At 42.7% G+C, this 18,562-nt stretch overlaps 1 protein-coding gene across 2 annotated transcripts; it reads right to left on the bottom strand.

Annotated features, from left to right (window-relative positions):
- Positions 1-65: 65 nt before the first annotated feature.
- On the bottom strand, positions 66-17,913 carry myofl (myoferlin like). 2 transcript variants are annotated; one of them, XM_070977457.1, is made up of 53 exons: positions 17,787-17,913; positions 17,247-17,302; positions 17,005-17,096; positions 14,608-14,716; positions 14,304-14,400; positions 13,894-14,063; positions 13,431-13,559; positions 12,961-13,023; positions 12,790-12,840; positions 12,615-12,645; positions 12,398-12,513; positions 12,170-12,296; positions 11,973-12,076; positions 11,819-11,887; positions 11,696-11,739; positions 11,526-11,608; positions 11,369-11,404; positions 11,032-11,156; positions 10,823-10,936; positions 10,366-10,543; positions 10,060-10,184; positions 9,845-9,954; positions 9,553-9,745; positions 9,240-9,395; positions 9,025-9,156; positions 8,770-8,933; positions 8,212-8,326; positions 7,297-7,399; positions 7,026-7,165; positions 6,769-6,933; positions 6,415-6,502; positions 6,195-6,272; positions 5,861-6,042; positions 5,562-5,720; positions 5,373-5,474; positions 5,000-5,161; positions 4,726-4,891; positions 4,546-4,631; positions 4,270-4,368; positions 3,701-3,829; positions 3,182-3,337; positions 2,990-3,081; positions 2,695-2,865; positions 2,400-2,548; positions 2,006-2,145; positions 1,793-1,881; positions 1,627-1,722; positions 1,342-1,483; positions 1,124-1,223; positions 801-994; positions 600-709; positions 349-496; positions 66-224 (listed from the first exon to the last, which is right to left on the bottom strand). In XM_070977457.1, the coding sequence occupies exons 1-53, from the start codon at positions 17,872-17,874 to the stop codon at positions 186-188; spliced, it is 6,162 nt and encodes a 2,053-aa protein (XP_070833558.1). In that variant the 5' UTR covers positions 17,875-17,913; the 3' UTR covers positions 66-185. The 2 variants fall into 2 exon arrangements, with proteins under 2 accessions (XP_070833558.1, XP_070833559.1); XM_070977458.1 differs by having other exon boundaries at positions 4,561-4,631.
- Between the last annotated feature and the right edge of the window lie 649 nt (positions 17,914-18,562).

The following is an 18,562-nucleotide window of genomic DNA, read 5'->3' as shown; positions in this document are numbered from 1 at the left end:
GAACATAAAAGAGATTATTTGCTACATAAGAAATATAATACTGAGACTGCAAAAAAAAAAAAAAAAAAAAATAGACAAGTAAGGCATCAGCAGAGGAAGTTATTGCATATTTCTGAGGGACAGTGACAGTGAAGAGGTCTGTATATTCTGCAGCAAGAAGGAAAACAGCTTCTCTGCAATGCTCCTTAGGAGAATGGCTTCACAATCTTCATTGAGATGTAGTTCTGTGGATATGGAACAGACATTAAAATTTAATCAGATTACAAAATACCATGCAAAAAATATGTGCACCTGGTAGTTTCAGAAATATGCATCTCAATAAATTATCAGCAAACAAAGTAATCTTACCGGTAGTGAGTAAAAGAGGATCCCGAAGAACAAGATGACCAGCAGAAGGACAATGGCCAGAATGAATATACATTTGAATCTGCGCCAAACTATGAACTTCATGGTCTTGCAGGGGTTTGTAAACCAGAAGAATGATGTGTCGGGGCGGCTGTTGAACGGAGAAAGACAGCACCATTCACATAATGTAAATTCATTTCGAGCAATTCAAAGAACTACAAAATCAAACTGTCTTAAGCACTCAGAATTCTTACTTGGGTTGGTCCAGTTTGGGATTCATGTTTGGCTCATCTCTGCCTTTCCCAGCAGGTCTCTCATCCATCTCCTTCTCGTCCACTATTTCCAGTGACATCTCTACTTTCCCCTGTGAAATTTAGAAACACAGTCATAACCAGGTAACAAACAAACAAACAAAAAAGACTTAACCAGGGACTATGCTGTGGAGATCAACATACACCAAGCACATGTTTCCCATCCTGCTGGATCGCACATGGCCACCAGCCTCGTACAGACTTCTGGGAGAAGAGGGAGTTGGACTCTGGCATGTTGTAAATAGCTGAGCCTGCTTTGTCTGGCAACATCTTTAGGCTGCACTTTTCTGGGCTCTTAGCAGGAGGGATCAGGTGGAGCAGATCTAGCTCAATTGAACCTGTAACAGTAATATTGATAGAAAATAATCAATGTCTTTTATTAAAGTTGTTCTCTGTAGTAATTTTTAAGGCCTTCCTTTGTATGTTTTTCATTGCATAAAATTGGGTTAATAACAATGCTGTGTTACCCAAGTAGTCATCCAGGGAGAATTTGTCATTGTCCCATATCTGGATGATCAGTTTAGGAGGAATCCTAAATTCAGTTTTGTCCAGATTCCAAAAGTGCTCCTGTAAAAAGGCAGGCAATTTATTTTGATCATACCTGCCGTCATACATCTCAAAAATGATATATAGTTATGAACATTAATCACATGATGCTTTGTTCCTGCTCCATGATCTCACTCACTTTCCTCGAGACAACACAGAGCTGTTCTGCAGGCAGGTAGTCAAAGCCGAAGATGAACCTCCAGTTGAAATTCCCATCACCATCCAGGGATCTGTAGTGGACGTCCGTCTTCTGCTTGTGCTCCTCCATACCTGGCATCCATCTAGGAAACATGATAATGTTGAATTTAGATTTCTGAATGAGTCCAATGGGCAGAAAAATGCATATTTAAGTAAAATATAGTATGCAAGTACAAATGAAGGGTTCAGGTAAGAGACAGGACAAATAATGTATAAATTAATGTACCCTTTGACATAGATGTCACTCATGTTTTCTCCAGTGATGCTTGTTTCGTCCAGTGTGACATCAGTTGTGTTCCAAATGATGGCTCGCAAGAAGTACCTGTTTTAAATATACTGTTATGTTTTATCCTGAAATGTGCTGTGATGAAAGATTATGTCGTCTCTCTTACTTCTTGGCTTTGCGTGGAGTGATATCACATGGGTGTCCTGGCAAACCAAGGTTCTTGGGGAAAATGTCCACCCACATTTGAATTTGTCCCTGTGTTTGTGGGAAAGGATGACTATTTTAAACAAAGCTATCATACAACAACATTAAGATTGTAAGATGGTCATACTTTATTTCTACAACCAAAAAAATGAGGTGTTACTGCTGTTCTTATAACCTGGGACAGGTTGGGTTGGTGGGAACTGCACAGGGTTCTGGTCTCCACGTGCTCCGGTACCAAGCCCTGGTTTCTGAGGACATGTAAGGCCAACCTCTCTCTGGCTGGGCCCAGGTGTGGGTGGATCACAGTGTTTGTCTCTGCAAAGGGCACAGCAGATCACAAAAGTCAAGTATGAAAGGATATAATACTGCAGAGGATGCATGTTAATATCAAAGATATATAAGCTGCCAAAACTGGATACTGAAAATACTATACTATAATGCTAATACTATTGAATAATCATCCAAAAGTGTTCAAGACAAACTTAAAAAATCAAGACATTCTCATTGTGATGCCAGATACAAGAATACTACAAAAAAGAAGACAATAAGCCTTTTGAGATTGGCAGTACCAAAATCTTGCAGGTTGTACAGTTTTCCTGAGAAAGACAGTGAGGGGCCGTCCAGCTCTATGCGTGGAGGAGGGATGCCCCTCACTTTAGCCACACGCTCGAGGATCTGGGAAGGCTTCAGCTGGTCTCTCCACTGATTGATCCCTGAACTGCAAGAACATTGAAGCTTTGTGGGTTTGGTTTTGAGACACAGAAACACATGAAAGACAAAGTCCTTCTTTGTGGGATGTGTTGTCTACACTGTAGACGTGGCGTTCATAGTGCTCATAAAAACACACAGAGAGTGCGTACTTACATACAGTATGTCTGTGGCAGGCCACAGCAGGACCTAAAACGAGACAGGAGCCTGTTCTCCAAATCAATGACCGTCTCACCCACTTTTTCGTCTCTGCTCAGTAAGTCATAGTCATACACAGCAATCTTTAGGTCCTTGTCTTGAGGCATGAAGCAGGACAGCTCAAACATCCTACAGAAAAATGGAGAACATCATATATTGTACTGCTACTTCTCCTTTATGTACCCACACAAACTTGGTTCTAATAATGTGAATGAATGCATGAACAAAGAGCTCTGTAAACTGGATACATCACCTCCCAAATTCTGGATTCAGCGTGTTTGGTTTGTAGTTCTCCCTGTCATCTACTGTTTTCCTCCCCAGGGCAATCTTAATGTATGGGTCACACTGAAATGAGGATGCAAAACAATGATGTAAGCTTCTGCAGCATCAATCAACTTTTCTAAACCAGGGTGGTCATTCAGTTGCGGTGCCATACAAAACTCACCATGCCATTTGTATCCTTAGGCTGGAGGTCAATGCACCGCACCACATAAATCCGGACCAGACACTCCTGAGGTCCGCTCTCAGGAAGCTCTCTGAACTGGCGGGGTGGGGCTGGCACCCCTGGGTCATCAGGCAGTGGGTATATCTTGAACGAGCCCTGAATATCACCAAAGAGTACTGCACTGTTAGTCACATGACATCTACAAGCCAATTACATTCAATACACATATAATACTGTGCATACACTGTGTTTATACTACAGCAACAACAACAACATAGCTGTCGATAAGTTCTTTCCCTGAATCAGTATCTCAAGGTCTACAATAAATCCTCGGCTATTTTGCAGCTGGCAAATTAATCTACTGACTGTAACTGAAATTCATAAATTATCCACCAGAGGGCACATCAAGGCTAAGAAAAGTAGGTGTGCGGCTGCAGTGATTGCTCATGTAACAGTTTATGTACTGTATAATGCAACACTGACTCACAGGGATACTTCCTTACAAGCTGGTTTCTTTACCTTGAACTCTCCCACCACAGAGGGGTCATCTTCCTCATCTTCAGTCTTTCCTCTCTGAAGTTTGAAAGTGCTGCAGAAATCAGTGAGACCCTGGAACTGCTCAACCTCCTCCAGTTCACTGTTGTATACCTGAAAACCAAATAACACAAGTACACAGCCACATCACAGAAGGAAAATTACATCTATTGTACTGTAACATTTTGTCATCTATTCTAAAATCTGCTGCACAAAACTGAGTCACACTTTCACTGTTTGGAACTTTCAAACTGACTATACTTGACAGCTCAGTTGCAAGTTTTTCGGGAAACTCCCTTTGTCTTGTTGGTTTTCATTTAAAGATCTAAAAACTGAAACTTCTTAATGTTTAACAGCCTGTGTCAGCATTTAAGAAAAATCTTCTTTCTGTTTTAGATACACAGGCTGCGACTACAAGATCTACAAAACAACAAGGACTCTCGGGTCAGAGCCCTGTCCCAGCCAGCTAGCTGCAGCTTGCAAAACAAACACAAACCTAAATACAGATTAAATCTGCTGTTGTGTTTTCACAACATATGATGACATGTTCTCACCTGTAATTTGTCATATCCCTTTTTCAGGTAAGGCCCGCACTTTTCCTGCTCTCCTATAGAGGCATAGAACTTACTCCACCAGTCTACTGCTTCCTCCTCCTACACAATGGAAAATAACACCAAACTTAGCATTTTTAGAGATGCTATCAGTAGACAATCTGTGAAAACAGAAAATCTCACCTTTTCTGCCTGAAGCTGCCAAGTGGGAAGCAAGCAAAGAACATGTATCAATAAAAAGAAGCGGGTGTGAAAATATTGACTTCCACCTTTTGTGACTGCATGATTATTTACCTCAGTTTTCATGATGGGTCTCTCCTCAATGTCTATGACAACATCTCCCTGGGCAGCAGCTATCATTGCCACTGCAAAGTCAATGCAGACAGCACACAATAGGTTCGTTAGGTGTGTAGCTGAGTGCGTATGTATCGGCCTGAGTCAAAGGATTCGTGTATATACCTCGAGCAGACATGCAGACTTCATTGTTAATGCGATACGGATCACAGCGGAACTCCTCCAGGCAGTCGATGGTGCACTGACCCACTACAGGTTTCCTCCCGAACGGTCGGTGGTCGATTACCTTCAGCACAATGGGAGGGGTGTACATCTCCTCTTTGGGAAGAAGCTAGGTGAGAAAACAATAGAACAGGCCATATAAGAAAATACAGACATGTAGACTTGAAACACTCAAAGATGTCTGATTATTTTATTGAGAAAGTTTGATGGTTAGTACCACTTTGAGTAGCAGAACAGATCCAGGGAAGTTGGGGTTCTTTTTGAAGTTCCTGATCACAGCAGTTTGAACAATCTCACCTCCACACTCCACTATCAAACTCGGGGAGGAAACTGTAGCCAACTGGTAGGTCTTCATGTTCCTCAAGCCCCAAGTCAGGACCTGGGATCGACATTAGGACACTTAGAAAAACTAGTATGGGCAGATTAAGGGACTAGCAGGGTGGTTGGAGATAAAAGTGAAAGAGAGTTGGAGATGAAAAATGCAACAACAACAGAAAACACAGGGCTGGGCTGGTCTTGTCTGATCATGTAATGTCTGTGAAGGGAATTTGTAACGGCTGGCAAAGGAGTAGGAAGGGTTGATCGTGTACCTCAATCGCAGTGAGCTGCACTACTGGTCTGATTCCCTGGGGAACCATGTAGAGCCTCTCCCCCCGGCGAGGAGGCACCAGGGGCAGATCTCCATCATTCACCTGCAGGGCACAGACCAAGAGTATCACATCACAAATAGAGTTTAAGCAAAGTTACAATGTGTTTACTTTCTTTGGTGTCTTCATTACCTTGTCCTTCAGAAGGAGCTCTGCAGCCAGCAGTACCTCCCCAGCACTGCGGCCTTTTTTGGTGACTGGGAACCACAGCAGCTTCGGGCTAACAGCCACACTGGGATTCAGTTTCACTACTGGGGGGCAGGTGCAGCGACCCATGGGCTCATCTTTACCCTTGTAAATAAAATACAGAGACTTAGGAAAGCCTGATTATATCCACCATGAACCCCAGTTGCATTTCTAGGATAAGAAATGCACGGTTGCACGGTTCGGTGATTGGATCAGAAGTTTGTCAAATTAAATACTCAACGTACTACTTGATCACTGTCATACAGCTCCAACACCACATCAGGAGGGTTGCGGGCAATAGTCTGTGGGTCCCCGTAGATTTCAATGTCCTCGAAGATGAGAGTCTGATCCCATGTGGGGTTCAGGGTGGTCCCGATGACTTCTGTGGTCTTACTCACATGTAGGAATGACACATGAACGTATGGATCTGGAATGAACCAGGGTGTAATTTTGAAGGGAATGTGAGACAGAACATGTGAACCTGTGATGCTTAATGTCATTTTTTCTTGTACATCCTGAATAGGTTTCACATGGTTATTCTTATTATTCTGAAGCATACGTTCTCTGCTTTCTTTTTACCTGAGAAGCTGTCTTTGTCCATGGCACAGAGGTTCCTCGCCTGATACACGTACACTCTGAGATGGTAAAGAAAAGACCCTGAAGGGGGATAAAATGTATAGCCATGTTAAACCATATCACAACCAAAAACAATATAATCTCGTACGACACTTGCTGATTAGGCATGCATTTATCCACAATTCAATGTTATCTTGCAATCAGATGTGATCCAACTACTCACGGCTAAAGTGGCAGGAAACGGTGGGTGTGTTGGCACCAAATACTTTGGCTGCATCCGTTTTACTGGCCTTCTCATCAACATCGACCCCCTGTTAAAAAAAACCCAGGGCTAGGTGCTTAAAACAACACTCCAAAGAAGACATTTCTGCAAAGGGGAAAATTTGAAGAAACGAATGCAGAACTAAAATGAACTTCCTGAATTATGTGCCAACATCTAACAGGAACAGGCACATGCTGGAGAATAATGAAAGGATATGACTCAGATGGCATAAAGTAACTCTTGTTGCCATGACAACTGCCTCGTCAAGGGACATTAAAGAACACAAAAAAATATCTAGCAGTAAGTAAGACCCACTAATGCCCCTTCCAGTCTGAAGATGGCAGAGGCCCCAATGGAGTCTGATGGGACCATCTTTCTTCTCCAGCGGCGGCGGCGGAAAGTGTCAGAGGTGCGCTCCTTCCTGTGGAACTTCCAGCCAATCAGAGAGGAGTATTCCCAGCCTTCCCCTGGTTCTCGCTTCTGCAGAAGAGACAAGGACAAAGAAAAGCATGAGAAACGGCAGTCATGACATCTCTTGAAATCTACTGTTTTCTCATCATCCTCTTCCTCACCTCAGTAGCAGCCACTTTTTCTGATATCTTCTTCCGTGGTCTTATGAGTCTCTTCCTGCGATGGACATGGTACATTTTCTCTGCTGCAACCCAGGATTTGGGCTTGTCATCAGGAGGAATGGTGATTCCGTACTCCCAACCTGGTGCCAAAAGACATGCATGTATATACTCAGAGGCCTAGTTTAACTTGCAGCATTTCAAACATGAAAACACAACGCCGAGACGATTTTGATCACATATTCCAGCTTTCCAGCTTTTTGTCCACAGTTACCTCTCTCATCTACAGCCCTGTTGCTGTCAAAGCTCCAGTCATCCTCCCAGGTCCATCCAGGCGGACAGTCACACTCTTCTGGGCTTTGAACCTTTTCTCCATTCTACACAAAACAGACATTCATTTATGTGATGTATGCATTTAGTGGTTTAAAATTTTAAATCTAAAATTTCTTTGCTTGCATGTTAACATAAAATCATTGATGGTTTAACAAATTTAAGCAAATATAATTAATCCTTGAACCAGCATTAACTTTTTTTTGTTTTTGGCTACCTGGACCCTGATGAAGTCCAATGTTCACTATGCTTTTAGCTCTGTTTTGCTCTCCACAAACTCCTGAGGGAAATAATTGGCTATTTATCAACTAAATGCTTCACAATGTTAACTGGCTAGTCGCTAACTCTGCGTATTTTACTTTTTGTTACTGGTCAGAGAGTCGACAGTGGGTTTATCAGAAATTTTTATCTGAAAGCAGCTGCCTGTTGTGTCTAAAATAAGAGGGAATCAAAACAGTAAAGTTGTGGGCCATAAAACGGAAACAATGAGCTGAAAGATGCTAGAATGCTCCATAGAGCTGAGGAGAACTGCAGTTTTTTAGCTACTGCCGAGGCCATGTACAAAATCTTTCATAACCATTACAGCCCTAACGGAAACTAAATACCACATCCAGGAAGCCTCGGGGTCACATCCATAAAAGGCCATATATTTATTGCGCAAAGCAACCTACCCGTTCTAAGTACATAAGAGCACAGAAAAAACTGATAACACTGGGCACTAACATGAATAGACCCGCTTTTGTCCTGTAATCTTTCACATTTTTCACATAGTCCCCTAAAAGTGTGTGTGTGTGTGTGTGTGTGTGTGTGTGTGTGTGTGTGTGTGTGTGTGTGTGTGTGTGAGAGCAGTATCTCATACCACGTCAGTGTAGGGCTCTGCAGCTTGCTTCCACTCCCCACCCGGGAAACGAGTTTCATTCTGAAAAACTTCATCTGTGAACTCTGTGTGGCCCGCATCTGCTTCTGTCAACAGGCTGTACAACCAAACACCAAACGGTTGATGAGAAGCTTTGTGACTCAGACAGTAGCTATGTAGGACCCTGATAAATGGAACAGCTCAGGAAGATGGGCTTCAGAAAGCTAAAATCATTTACATGGGCCTCGGTGGGAGAATGTAAACATGTCCATAGAAGTAGGAGGCACTCAGAGAGGGAGGCAGACCTCCTTGAACCAAAACATTGCCTGATGCCAAATTCCTTTTAATTTCCTGTGATTGTGTTCATAATATGGTTGTGTGCTGTGGCTGGTACTGATATATGACTACTGCCAATTAACAGACGACAGAGCTGAAATATGGACAGGAACTCTTCTTGCTCAACTGCAGGAGGATAACAGGATGTCTGTACTTGAGATTGTATAAGTCATGGATCACGAAAGACTTTGAGTGCGTGTGATAAAGTGAGTTTCTTAAACTCACCATCGCTCAGGGTCAACAAACCAGTCTTCCTCCCATTCCCATCCACGGGGTGGCAGAAAGCGCTCCTGTTTGAGTTTCACCTTTCCAGTGACATCTGAGAACTTATGGCGACCAACCAGGCCCGTAGTTCCCCACTTCCCAAGCACATGAGCCTGGTTCTCATACTGTGCAAAGAAAGCAGGCGTGTTTGGGAGCAATTATTCACACAAAACATAAGTCAGATGTAATGCAGGTGAAATCAGATAGCTACTGTACCATTTCAGCATACACGCTGAAGTTTCCCTCTGAAAAGCTGTTGAACTTCTGCTCATGGGCAGAGAGTCCGATCCACATGTTGACCCGCAGCTGAACGGGGATCTTCACACCTTTGTTCTTGTCCATGGGGTACTGACAAACAAAAACGAGTTGGTCAGTGAAACACACAGTTAAAAATCAATGAATGTGTTATCGTATGTTGACTAGTTTCCCACCTGCATGAAGATGGTCTGGGTCCGTCCACAGTATTTGCCTCGTGCCTGTTCGCTGAAATTGGAGTACATGATCTGGTGTGCCGGGACTCGGGCAAAAGCCACCCGCTTTGCTCCTCTTAGCATCCAGATGATCACATCTGGCATGCTGTTTTGAGGCTAATGGAGACATATGACATTAAGTTACATTATAAAGTTTCACTGCTATCTTTTTGGGCTACATAACATTATATTGTCACTACAGGTGGCAGCTGGGCCCCTTACAATGAAGAGCAAAGCTAAATGAAAACCATGGAATAGCTGTCTTTTTCCTGACCTCTTCTGCCAGCTGCTTAATTCTGTCCAACCAGTCTTCAATGTCACCAACAGTAGCCTTGACATCTGTGGCTTCCTCTCTCATGCGAACGGCCATATGTGTGATACTGTCCACAGCAGCATCACGCAGGTTTTTCATCTGGAGATCCAGAGCACTCACATTGTGCTGGCCCTCCAGTACTGGAAGCTGGAAACTTTAAAAAGTTTGTTAGGGAAAGGAAATAATGTTACATCACACCATTACTTCATATGACACACAGATCCAGTGTACGATCTGTCTGGTCCTGTCTCACCTGCTAAGGTCCTCAATCATGTGGTTGATGAGTTTGAGCCAAATCTCTGCCAGACGTGTCTCTGACACCTTGGCTAAGATGGCTGTCTTTAAAGAGGTGAGGTGGGACTCCTAAAATAAATCAGAAAGATGGATAAAAGGACATTACAGAGTAGTGCTACTTGTGTTGATATGCACAATATTTGGGAATGCTGTGCCACTGTGACTTATTCTCACCAGTCTCTCAGCGATGAAGAGGAGAATGTTGACAGAGTCCAGACGGTGGCTGATGTCCTCCCAGTATGAATTGAGAATCACTACAGGCTTAGTGTCAGCCCAGGGCAGGTAATAGTAGTGATTACCTGTGGGATACCACATAAATATACCCCGTCATTTTAAATACAAGTTGTGGAGTTGACTGCACACTTAACTTTGCTGTCAATGTGGTCTCATGACGCCTTAGACAGACTTGGATCATACTAAATTATAAATGGATTAAAGTTTGGAGTCGTTTTTTTTTAATCCTCTTGAAGTCTTTCGTACCATCAAACACAGCAAAGCTGTACTGGGTGGTGGACGACAGGGGCTTGCAGGTGGAGTCCAGCTTGTTACCATAGTTACCAATGCTGACCTCAAACTGGACTGGCTCGCCCGGCTCTTGGAGCATGCACGCACTGTGGAACACAGCGCACAGAGAGTACTTCCTCCTCCGCTGGTATTTCTGAATTAAAGAGAATGTGGTCAGAGGTTATGTTAGATGTTCCACTCTGTCACTCTGTCAGCTAAATGTGTCCCGGTTCGCAACCAGAAACCTTTTGTTGCTGAACCCTGAGCTACTGGTGTTTCCTGTCGGGACCAATAATGTAATAACACTGTCAAGGAAAAAAGTAATCATGCAATAAATGACAACTTGTGGATTCAAAAGTTTGGGCTGTGAATCTTAACAATTGTAATATAAATCAAATATAGAAGAAAACAGCAGTAATTACAGTACACATACCTGTGTCACCAGGATGTCATCACTGGAGATGTCGTCCACATTCTTATCAACCTTTCCGTCCAGCTGGGTGGACAGCTCAACAAGGATCCTCCCCCTGTAGGCGACCCCTTCACCCTGAAACAGATCACAATGCAAAAATCTCATGCACACGCTGTCATGTGTCTACACCTATTGAACCCTCTGCGCTGAGCTGATGGGAGGGGTCCTACCTTTCCAAAGTTGAGTTCCTCATATGGGTCGGGCAGGCCAGTGAATTCTCTTGGGCTGCCGTATAGGTTGACATAGCAAGGCCCAAAAGCCGGGAGAAAACCAATCTCTGATGCTGCAGTGCTCACTGTAACACACACACACTCTTTAATAACTTGCCTAGATAGTTTCATGGTTTATGAAGCAATAAGGTGTATGATAATAGACGCACAAACAGAAGCACAGGGTTAATGATGAAATGAATCTTAACATCTAATATGTAGCTTGTTATGAGTTAACTAACTTTTTTCAATGTGATCATTTAAACATAAAACATACAGATGATCGTTTCTTACGTACATTCAGACACTGTGTTGCAACTTTCAGCCCGTGCGTCTGTTTCCGGTGGCAACAAAAAAAAAACAAAAAAAAACATACTAAATGTCATAGTGCAAAATCAAACATTTAAAACAGCGAGTCGCAGCAGTTGTCATAAAAACACAGATTATGTCATTACCTTCAATCTCTCCACCAGAGGAAGACATCGTGCTCAGATTTAAAAACGCTGTTCCTATGGCGTCATTCTTGGTTAGCCGATCCCTGCCAGGAGGAAACGGGCATGTCAAGAGTTCGTTGTGGTATCACCGTCACTTGTGCAGCTGTGTACATCTGAATTTTAGATCTTACCAGTCATACACTGTCAACTTGATGCGTTCACACATAGACGGGAACTACAGACACAGACAGGCATGTGTTAATTTGTGCTAAATGTAAGATTTGAATCTATATCTCAATATGATTGTCTCAAACCTTCACTTGGAGATTGATGACTTGATTCCACTCCGGGTTCGCATTTTTCTCAATGATTTTGGTGTGAAGCTTAAACAAAGAAAATGCTCTTGCATATAAATAATCACACAGTAAGAACATTAGAAAAATATTTTTTTACTGAAACATGAATTACCTTCTGGCCAGCAAAGCTGACTTCCACAAATGGATCCACCAAGTTCTTCTTATCTCCATCCCCTCCAAAGACCTGTTTGACTGTCTGGACAAAGGCATCATCCACTGCAATGGAAAGCAGGGTCTAAACAGAGCTTTTTTCGAGGGTATTCAACCATGCTGAACGACAGTGGCTAAAGGAATTTATGAGCTACTCACTCTGTGGCATATCCTCAGCACGGTACACCTTGAGGCTGAATGTGGCCCACCGCATTGTGACACCGGCTGGCACCAAAAGATTGCTTTCAATGTCGTCCTGCTCCTCACTTATCTCTCTCCTGTCACGCTGGACCCAGAGAGGAGAGAAGAGGAAAGTTTGTCACAGTCTTTCTAAATACTGATCTGTACTTGAAAGAAATCTGATGGTGAGTAAGAAGGTAGACGCACCGGTGGCTCATCTCCAGTGCCAACAACAATTATGCTGACTTTCAGGTAACCTCTGGCCCCTGAGCTGGAGTCATCAGGATCACTCAGGAGGAGCCATTTCCTCATTATGGCATGACCTGGACAGGGTGCAATATTCATGTGCAAATGGCTACAAGTATTGTAGGGGCAAACGTACGAAGACATTTTTCATGTATGCATTTAACATGGAATTACGGACCTGGTTCATCATAGATATAGCCAACATCCAGCTGGGTAAACAAGAAAAAGCATTGAAAATTTGTCAACCCGCTGGTGATAAAAGCCAGAATTCTGCTACACTAAGGCCCTGCTCGTGAGTGATGAATCACTGCAGATCAAAAGATAAGGACTTAAAAGCATCTGAACTGGCCTACCTTGAACTCTCCCATTAGACTGTCAGCTCTGAGGGAGAAGGAGTCATAAACCTGTCAAGAAATACACAGCACCACAGCCTCAGCAGATGTAGATTCTAAAAGCACATAATGTATGGTCCTTTTATTTGTGGAACGGACAAAAAAGTGCATTAACAGGAGTCAATTACGCACCCGAAGACTAATGCTCTCATCGAACAGCTCTGAGGGGAGCATGTTAACATTGTAGAAAAACATCTGAGGAACAGAAACAGAAAGTCATAAATGAATGACTATTTGTCTTATTGCTGCATCCGCAAAACATTTGGATGTCAGACAAACTGTGACAAACATTACAGGACTTACAATGTATTAAGCGGAGATGCTTATAGCAAAAACTGAGACGAGGGAAAGCGCATATGAGAGGAATTAGATGCGAGAGGAAGTTGAAGACACTGCCTTCAAGCTCTACTGTTATATCACCGCTGCAGATAAAGAGAGAAACACCCCCAGAGGGTCGTTAAAGCTGATGTAGATTAAGTGGCAAAGAGAGGAGACACAAGGGTGTTAAACAGACAAGCAAGATAAAAGGCAAAAGTGAACGATCACCAATCAGTTTCTATAGAGTGCTCTGAAATGTGTTATTGTGGCGATGGACTCACTACCTCGTCAAAGAACGGGTTGTTCCCTCTTCTGATTCTAGTCCTGTGGGTCTGCCCGCATACGTTCACCTTAACAACTGGCTTGATGTTGTTGCCAGGCAGCTGTCGGCCCTCCACGACCCGAACACGAATCTAGACATTGCAAGTGAGGCAGCTGAATCAGAAAATGTATCCAAATCCTTTTTAAACAGGTAAAACTGATTCACTGACAAATCCCAACTTATTCAGTACAAACACGAGGCCTTTCATGGGAGCAAAAACATGCTCCCAAAGAAATTCATATGTGTGAAATTGATTTAAGACTAATGTAATGATGTTTGTACTTCTCTAACATCAGGCATAAAGTCACTATTGGCTAGCCCAGCCTTCAGTGCATATTGGCACAGTCAGTTTGGTGTCATTCACGTGAAAAACAAAAAGATTTCTCTCCTATTCAGGAACAGAGAAATCAAAACGCAGACAATACCTGGAAGTCTTGAGGCTTATTGGTCAGGGCTCTATGCCTCTTACGGCGGAGACGGATTGGCTTGTGGCTGGGTTTCCCAGGCTGATTTGAAGAAGCGAGAGCTCCAGGACTTCCACCCTGACCTCCTCCTTCCACATCTGCCTCCCCCTCGTCAGTGTCATCGCTGCCTCCTGTGGGGCACAACACTCTTTAAATCAATATGCCAAAGCATGTTGCGCTGTTTCCTCGGCTTGATTTTCATCCATCATAAACAGACAACAAACACCCTCTCACTGGAGATAAAGAATCTGCACAGGATGCGCAATGTCAGTGTGAAGTATGCAGTGTAATCTGCTGGTCTGGCAGTGAATTCCAGAGGGGAGTGATGAATACATTCAAACTTTTCATTTCTTAGGTTAACGTCTACTTACCAGCATCCGCATGAGACATGTCTGCATCAGGTTGATCATTTAGGTTTGGCGTAGCGCTGGGAGGTGGCTCATACCCAATGAGCAAATTTATGGTCGCCTGAAAAAAGTTAATGCTTTCTTAATTTGCATCATCAGCTCTACTGTTTAATACCAAATGATATGTCACAGGATTCAGCAAATTCAGCTACTTTCTGCAGACCTCTGCAGACACCAGGCATCGTTCGCTGCCTGAGCTGATTTTCCATGTCGTAAAATCATGTCATATGTAAGTGCCTTGTATCTGTGATTAAGTAAATGCATTCACCCCAACAGCCTGTTGTTTCTCGTTGACCAAGGGCACGTTCTTGGATGGGAAGGACTTCACGTGACCACTGGCCAGCTCTCTCAGAGAGATTTGTGCAGAGCCAATGAACCTGAAAAGCAATCACATAATTTTTGTCTTGGTCAAACACTCATACATACATCAGCAAATGAATCACTGCAGCTGGAAAGAAACAAGAGTGTGTGTTTGAAGCTAAGAGAAGCATTAGGGAGGCTGCTTTGGTTTCATAAACTATGACAAACTTGTGTAATTATGACACAAGGGACTTGGACACAGTGTTTCTGGCTATAATAGCTTGTTGCTCTGGTTAGTTTCCACTTCCCGATTTCATTTTGTCACACATTATGACAAACCAAGATGAGCAACAACACCTAGACTGTTGTTATTGCTACCAAACAGATGTCATGCAGCAACAGTGATTAATAAATAACCACAATGGATTGCAACACGTTTTCTAAAATCATCCCAAACCAAATAAGTCCATCACAATCTGAATTCAGGTGGATGTCGGTTACAGGTGGATGTCATAAGGCCGGATGGACTCTTGACCTCTAAGTCAACATTCATTAACATGTCAACAATTAAAAAAAGTTGTTCCTAGAAACAAACATGCACTTCACCCGCCTAATTTTGGCAAATGGGGCATTTACGAGCAGCAGTACCATCTTTCAAGAGAACAAAGGATACTTTGCTGTGTGACAAAGAACAGCTGGTTACACAGGCTGGCCCCTAAGATGATGAAAAGTGCATGAAAAAAAAAAGAATGATGGAAACAATTACATCCACCACAGGCATGTGCTGGCTGCTCTGTGCCCAGGGTGGACAAATATGGAGCAAAGAGGCGGGTGAAAAGGCAGTCTAAAGTAAGCAATATGAGAAGAGGCAAAACCATATTCATGAATATGCTCAGGTTCCCTTTTTCTTCTCTCCTGTTCTCAACAGTTGGACTATCATCTATCATTACACTGAGCTTAAAAAACCTGGGTTTCCTTTCCTTTGAAAACATGCAGGGTCAGATGTGGAGGATAAGAGAGGAAATCTGGTATGGCAATTTACTGTCTCTACCACTGCAAAGGCCACATGCAAAGACTACTGCTCTCATCAAACAGCTGAGAATAGAAAGTAGTAGAAAGTGCTCTATTGACCAGAAAAAGGAGGGGGGCTGATTTTTTAACCACAGGTGGTGCTTTTCCTGGAACAATGATATAGTTTCACTTTTGAATTCAGCTGAATTCGGAGTAAAAAAAAAAATCTTTGGCAAACAAACTGAGCGGTCTGCACTGCCACTTGCGTGGCTTTAGATGGCTTATCTTGATAGCACCACAGTTTGGCTCTGTTAGGCTCTCTGACTCACATTCCTTTTCTAGATTTTCTTACTGTAGGTTAAAGATGTGGGTGAGAGTTGTGTCGCCCGCAGGTTAAATCAAACAGATTTCCCACAAGAATCAGTGACATACTATGTCTAAAGTTCCTTTTCCAAAGCATTACAGGCTGCGCTGATCTGTCATCACAGATGTGTCAATGACAAGCCAGCGCAAGCTCTCTTATTCACCCTTCTCATGATTTGCAGGCAGTGATCATGGAAAAAATATCTCAGTGCATTCGTGGCTGAGGCAGACTCCCCTCCAAACTCGCCCCACCCCTTGTGTCTGCCTCAGAGTAATTTATGTTGTACACAGTCACTGGAGTGGCTCAGTGGAAATGGTATTGTTTGGTCTACTCTCTGGCCTGCACTGCAGAGCTACAACTCACTTACAATTCTAGAAAAAGCATGCATGTGCCTGCAGATAAACAATAGAAAAGTAAGCAAAGTAACAAATTAAATAACATGCATGAGTCCATGTAGGAAAGATTAAATCAAGTGACTTTGCTTTCCTTTTAAGGCAGCATTCCTCTGAAGTGCTGGAGTGCTATTGTGAGGGAGACAAAGCACCTTCCTTACTGATACTACAAGTCTTAACATGGCCACAGCGAGTCCTGTGGTTAAACAGCTCAGTGAAGTTAAAACATGCTCGTCTGCTCCTTAGGAAAAGATCATAATGACTATTTTCAACAACACTGTTAGAATAAATAGTGGCATTTTACTACAGGTGGTAGGAAAGAAGCACTAACAGATTGTAATCACATGTCTACCTTGTCAAAAGATAAACCGATGAGGTTTTCACCTTTAGTCATTATGTGCTCTACTTAGTATAACATGGGCGGGATTTTTGGGGGGGTGAAGGTGGTTTTTGTAATGACTGCCTGAACAGGGGAAATGGCTATCAGCGTCACCCCTCTGCAAAGGCAAAGGGTGTTTAAATGAAACACCACTTTGCTGAAAAGTACGAGATATGCAAATGTCACAAATGATCTGTCGACTGTTTTCCACACACATACTTGTCTTTGCCGATTGTTTCATAGTCTTTTACAACCACGTTGATGAATGAAGATGCATCCAAGGGAGAGCCTTTCAGATCAAATTCAAGCACCTGGAATTACAAGGGCATTTGCAGTCAGGCACCAAGAGACAGCAGTGTTGACTGAGGTAATCACAGCTCTCAGGCTAGTAATCATTTCTCAATAAACAAATCCACATACTGTAACTCTCTCTCTGTAACACTTCACAGTTCCCCACTTACTTCATTCCAAACAGGATTCAATTCATTGTCAACTGCTTTGGTTTTCTTTTTTTCACCTGTAAGCATAATAAAGTTAAGGCAGGTTTCTTGGCAAAAACCCCAAAACACAAAAAGAGACACTTATATCGACTATAATTAACACACAGTGTGGACAGAAAAAAGATTCCTCCAACCAAAAACATTTACAATCTGGTGGAAACAGAGGAATACTTCATGCATTTAATTAGTAAAAATAAAGAACATGCAGCCAAAAGAAAAGAAAAGAAAAGAAAAGAAAAACTCTCTGGGGAGATTAGAGAGGGATATTCTGACCTTATTAGGATGTACTGAGTTTTGTGTATGAATCACTGTCAAAATATTCAGATTGCTCTATGAATAGATGCGTACTGTAAACTGGTACGACATTTAAAAGAGATGTCCAAAAACTTTGATAGGAACTTTAACACTGTGTGCATAATCAATGTGATCGAGAAAGAACAGCATGCAGCAGTTTATCTTAAAAAAAAAAAAAAAAAAGACAAAGTAATAACCATCTCTCACCTCTAAAGACAATCGCAGCTATTGGATCTGGGTTTCCAAGTTTCTTTTTGGGGATCCCACTTGCGGACTCAACAATGACCCGCAGCATTTTGATATAATTTACTCAGAGAAACGTGTCATATTCCGCTGAGAGAGCGCTCACGGAGGGAACTGAAACGCACAGATGTGCAGAGGGAGAGGAGCGGATACCGGAGGGCAGCCTCTCTCATGAGTCAGTGGCATGAAACACACCAGACAGCCTGGGTGAGGTGGGTTAATATACGACTATATTCATCTTTATCACCTACAACTGGATACATTTTCAAAATACTTCATACTTACATGTCAGTTTTGCTTAACGTGATTGTGCAGAACTCTGAATAGATCCATCCACTATCCAGGCTTGCAACCAGTCAGTCTACTCGTGTATTGTACTGCAGCGCCCCCTAGCGGTGAAATGAAGTCTTGCATCCTATCCGTGCTGTCGGAAATTAGATTTAAGCTAACCTCGCCGTTAGCCGTATTGTACAAAGTGCTAGTTTACAGTATTGTTTCCAGCTAACGTTAGTTAACGTTACATACTTTGATAACATATAAACCCAACCAAACACACACACATCTTTAAGACACAAAAACGCTGCTCCAGGAGCAGTATCATATTTTCCAATAATTTTCTTTCCAAGCTTTGCTCTGCTTTAAAATAACGGTAAAGAGGAGTGAGGGCGGGGTAAGTCTTTGAACGCACCGTGATTCATCGTTCCAGTGACAGTTTGGCTGTTTGGCAGTAAGTAAGTAGT

The sequence above is a fragment of the Chaetodon trifascialis genome, chromosome 13, assembly GCF_039877785.1.
Source record: "Chaetodon trifascialis isolate fChaTrf1 chromosome 13, fChaTrf1.hap1, whole genome shotgun sequence".
In the NCBI taxonomy this organism is placed as follows: Eukaryota; Metazoa; Chordata; class Actinopteri; order Chaetodontiformes; family Chaetodontidae; genus Chaetodon; species Chaetodon trifascialis.
Note: the sequence above shows the minus strand (reverse complement) of the source record. Positions and strands in the feature narration are given on the sequence as shown.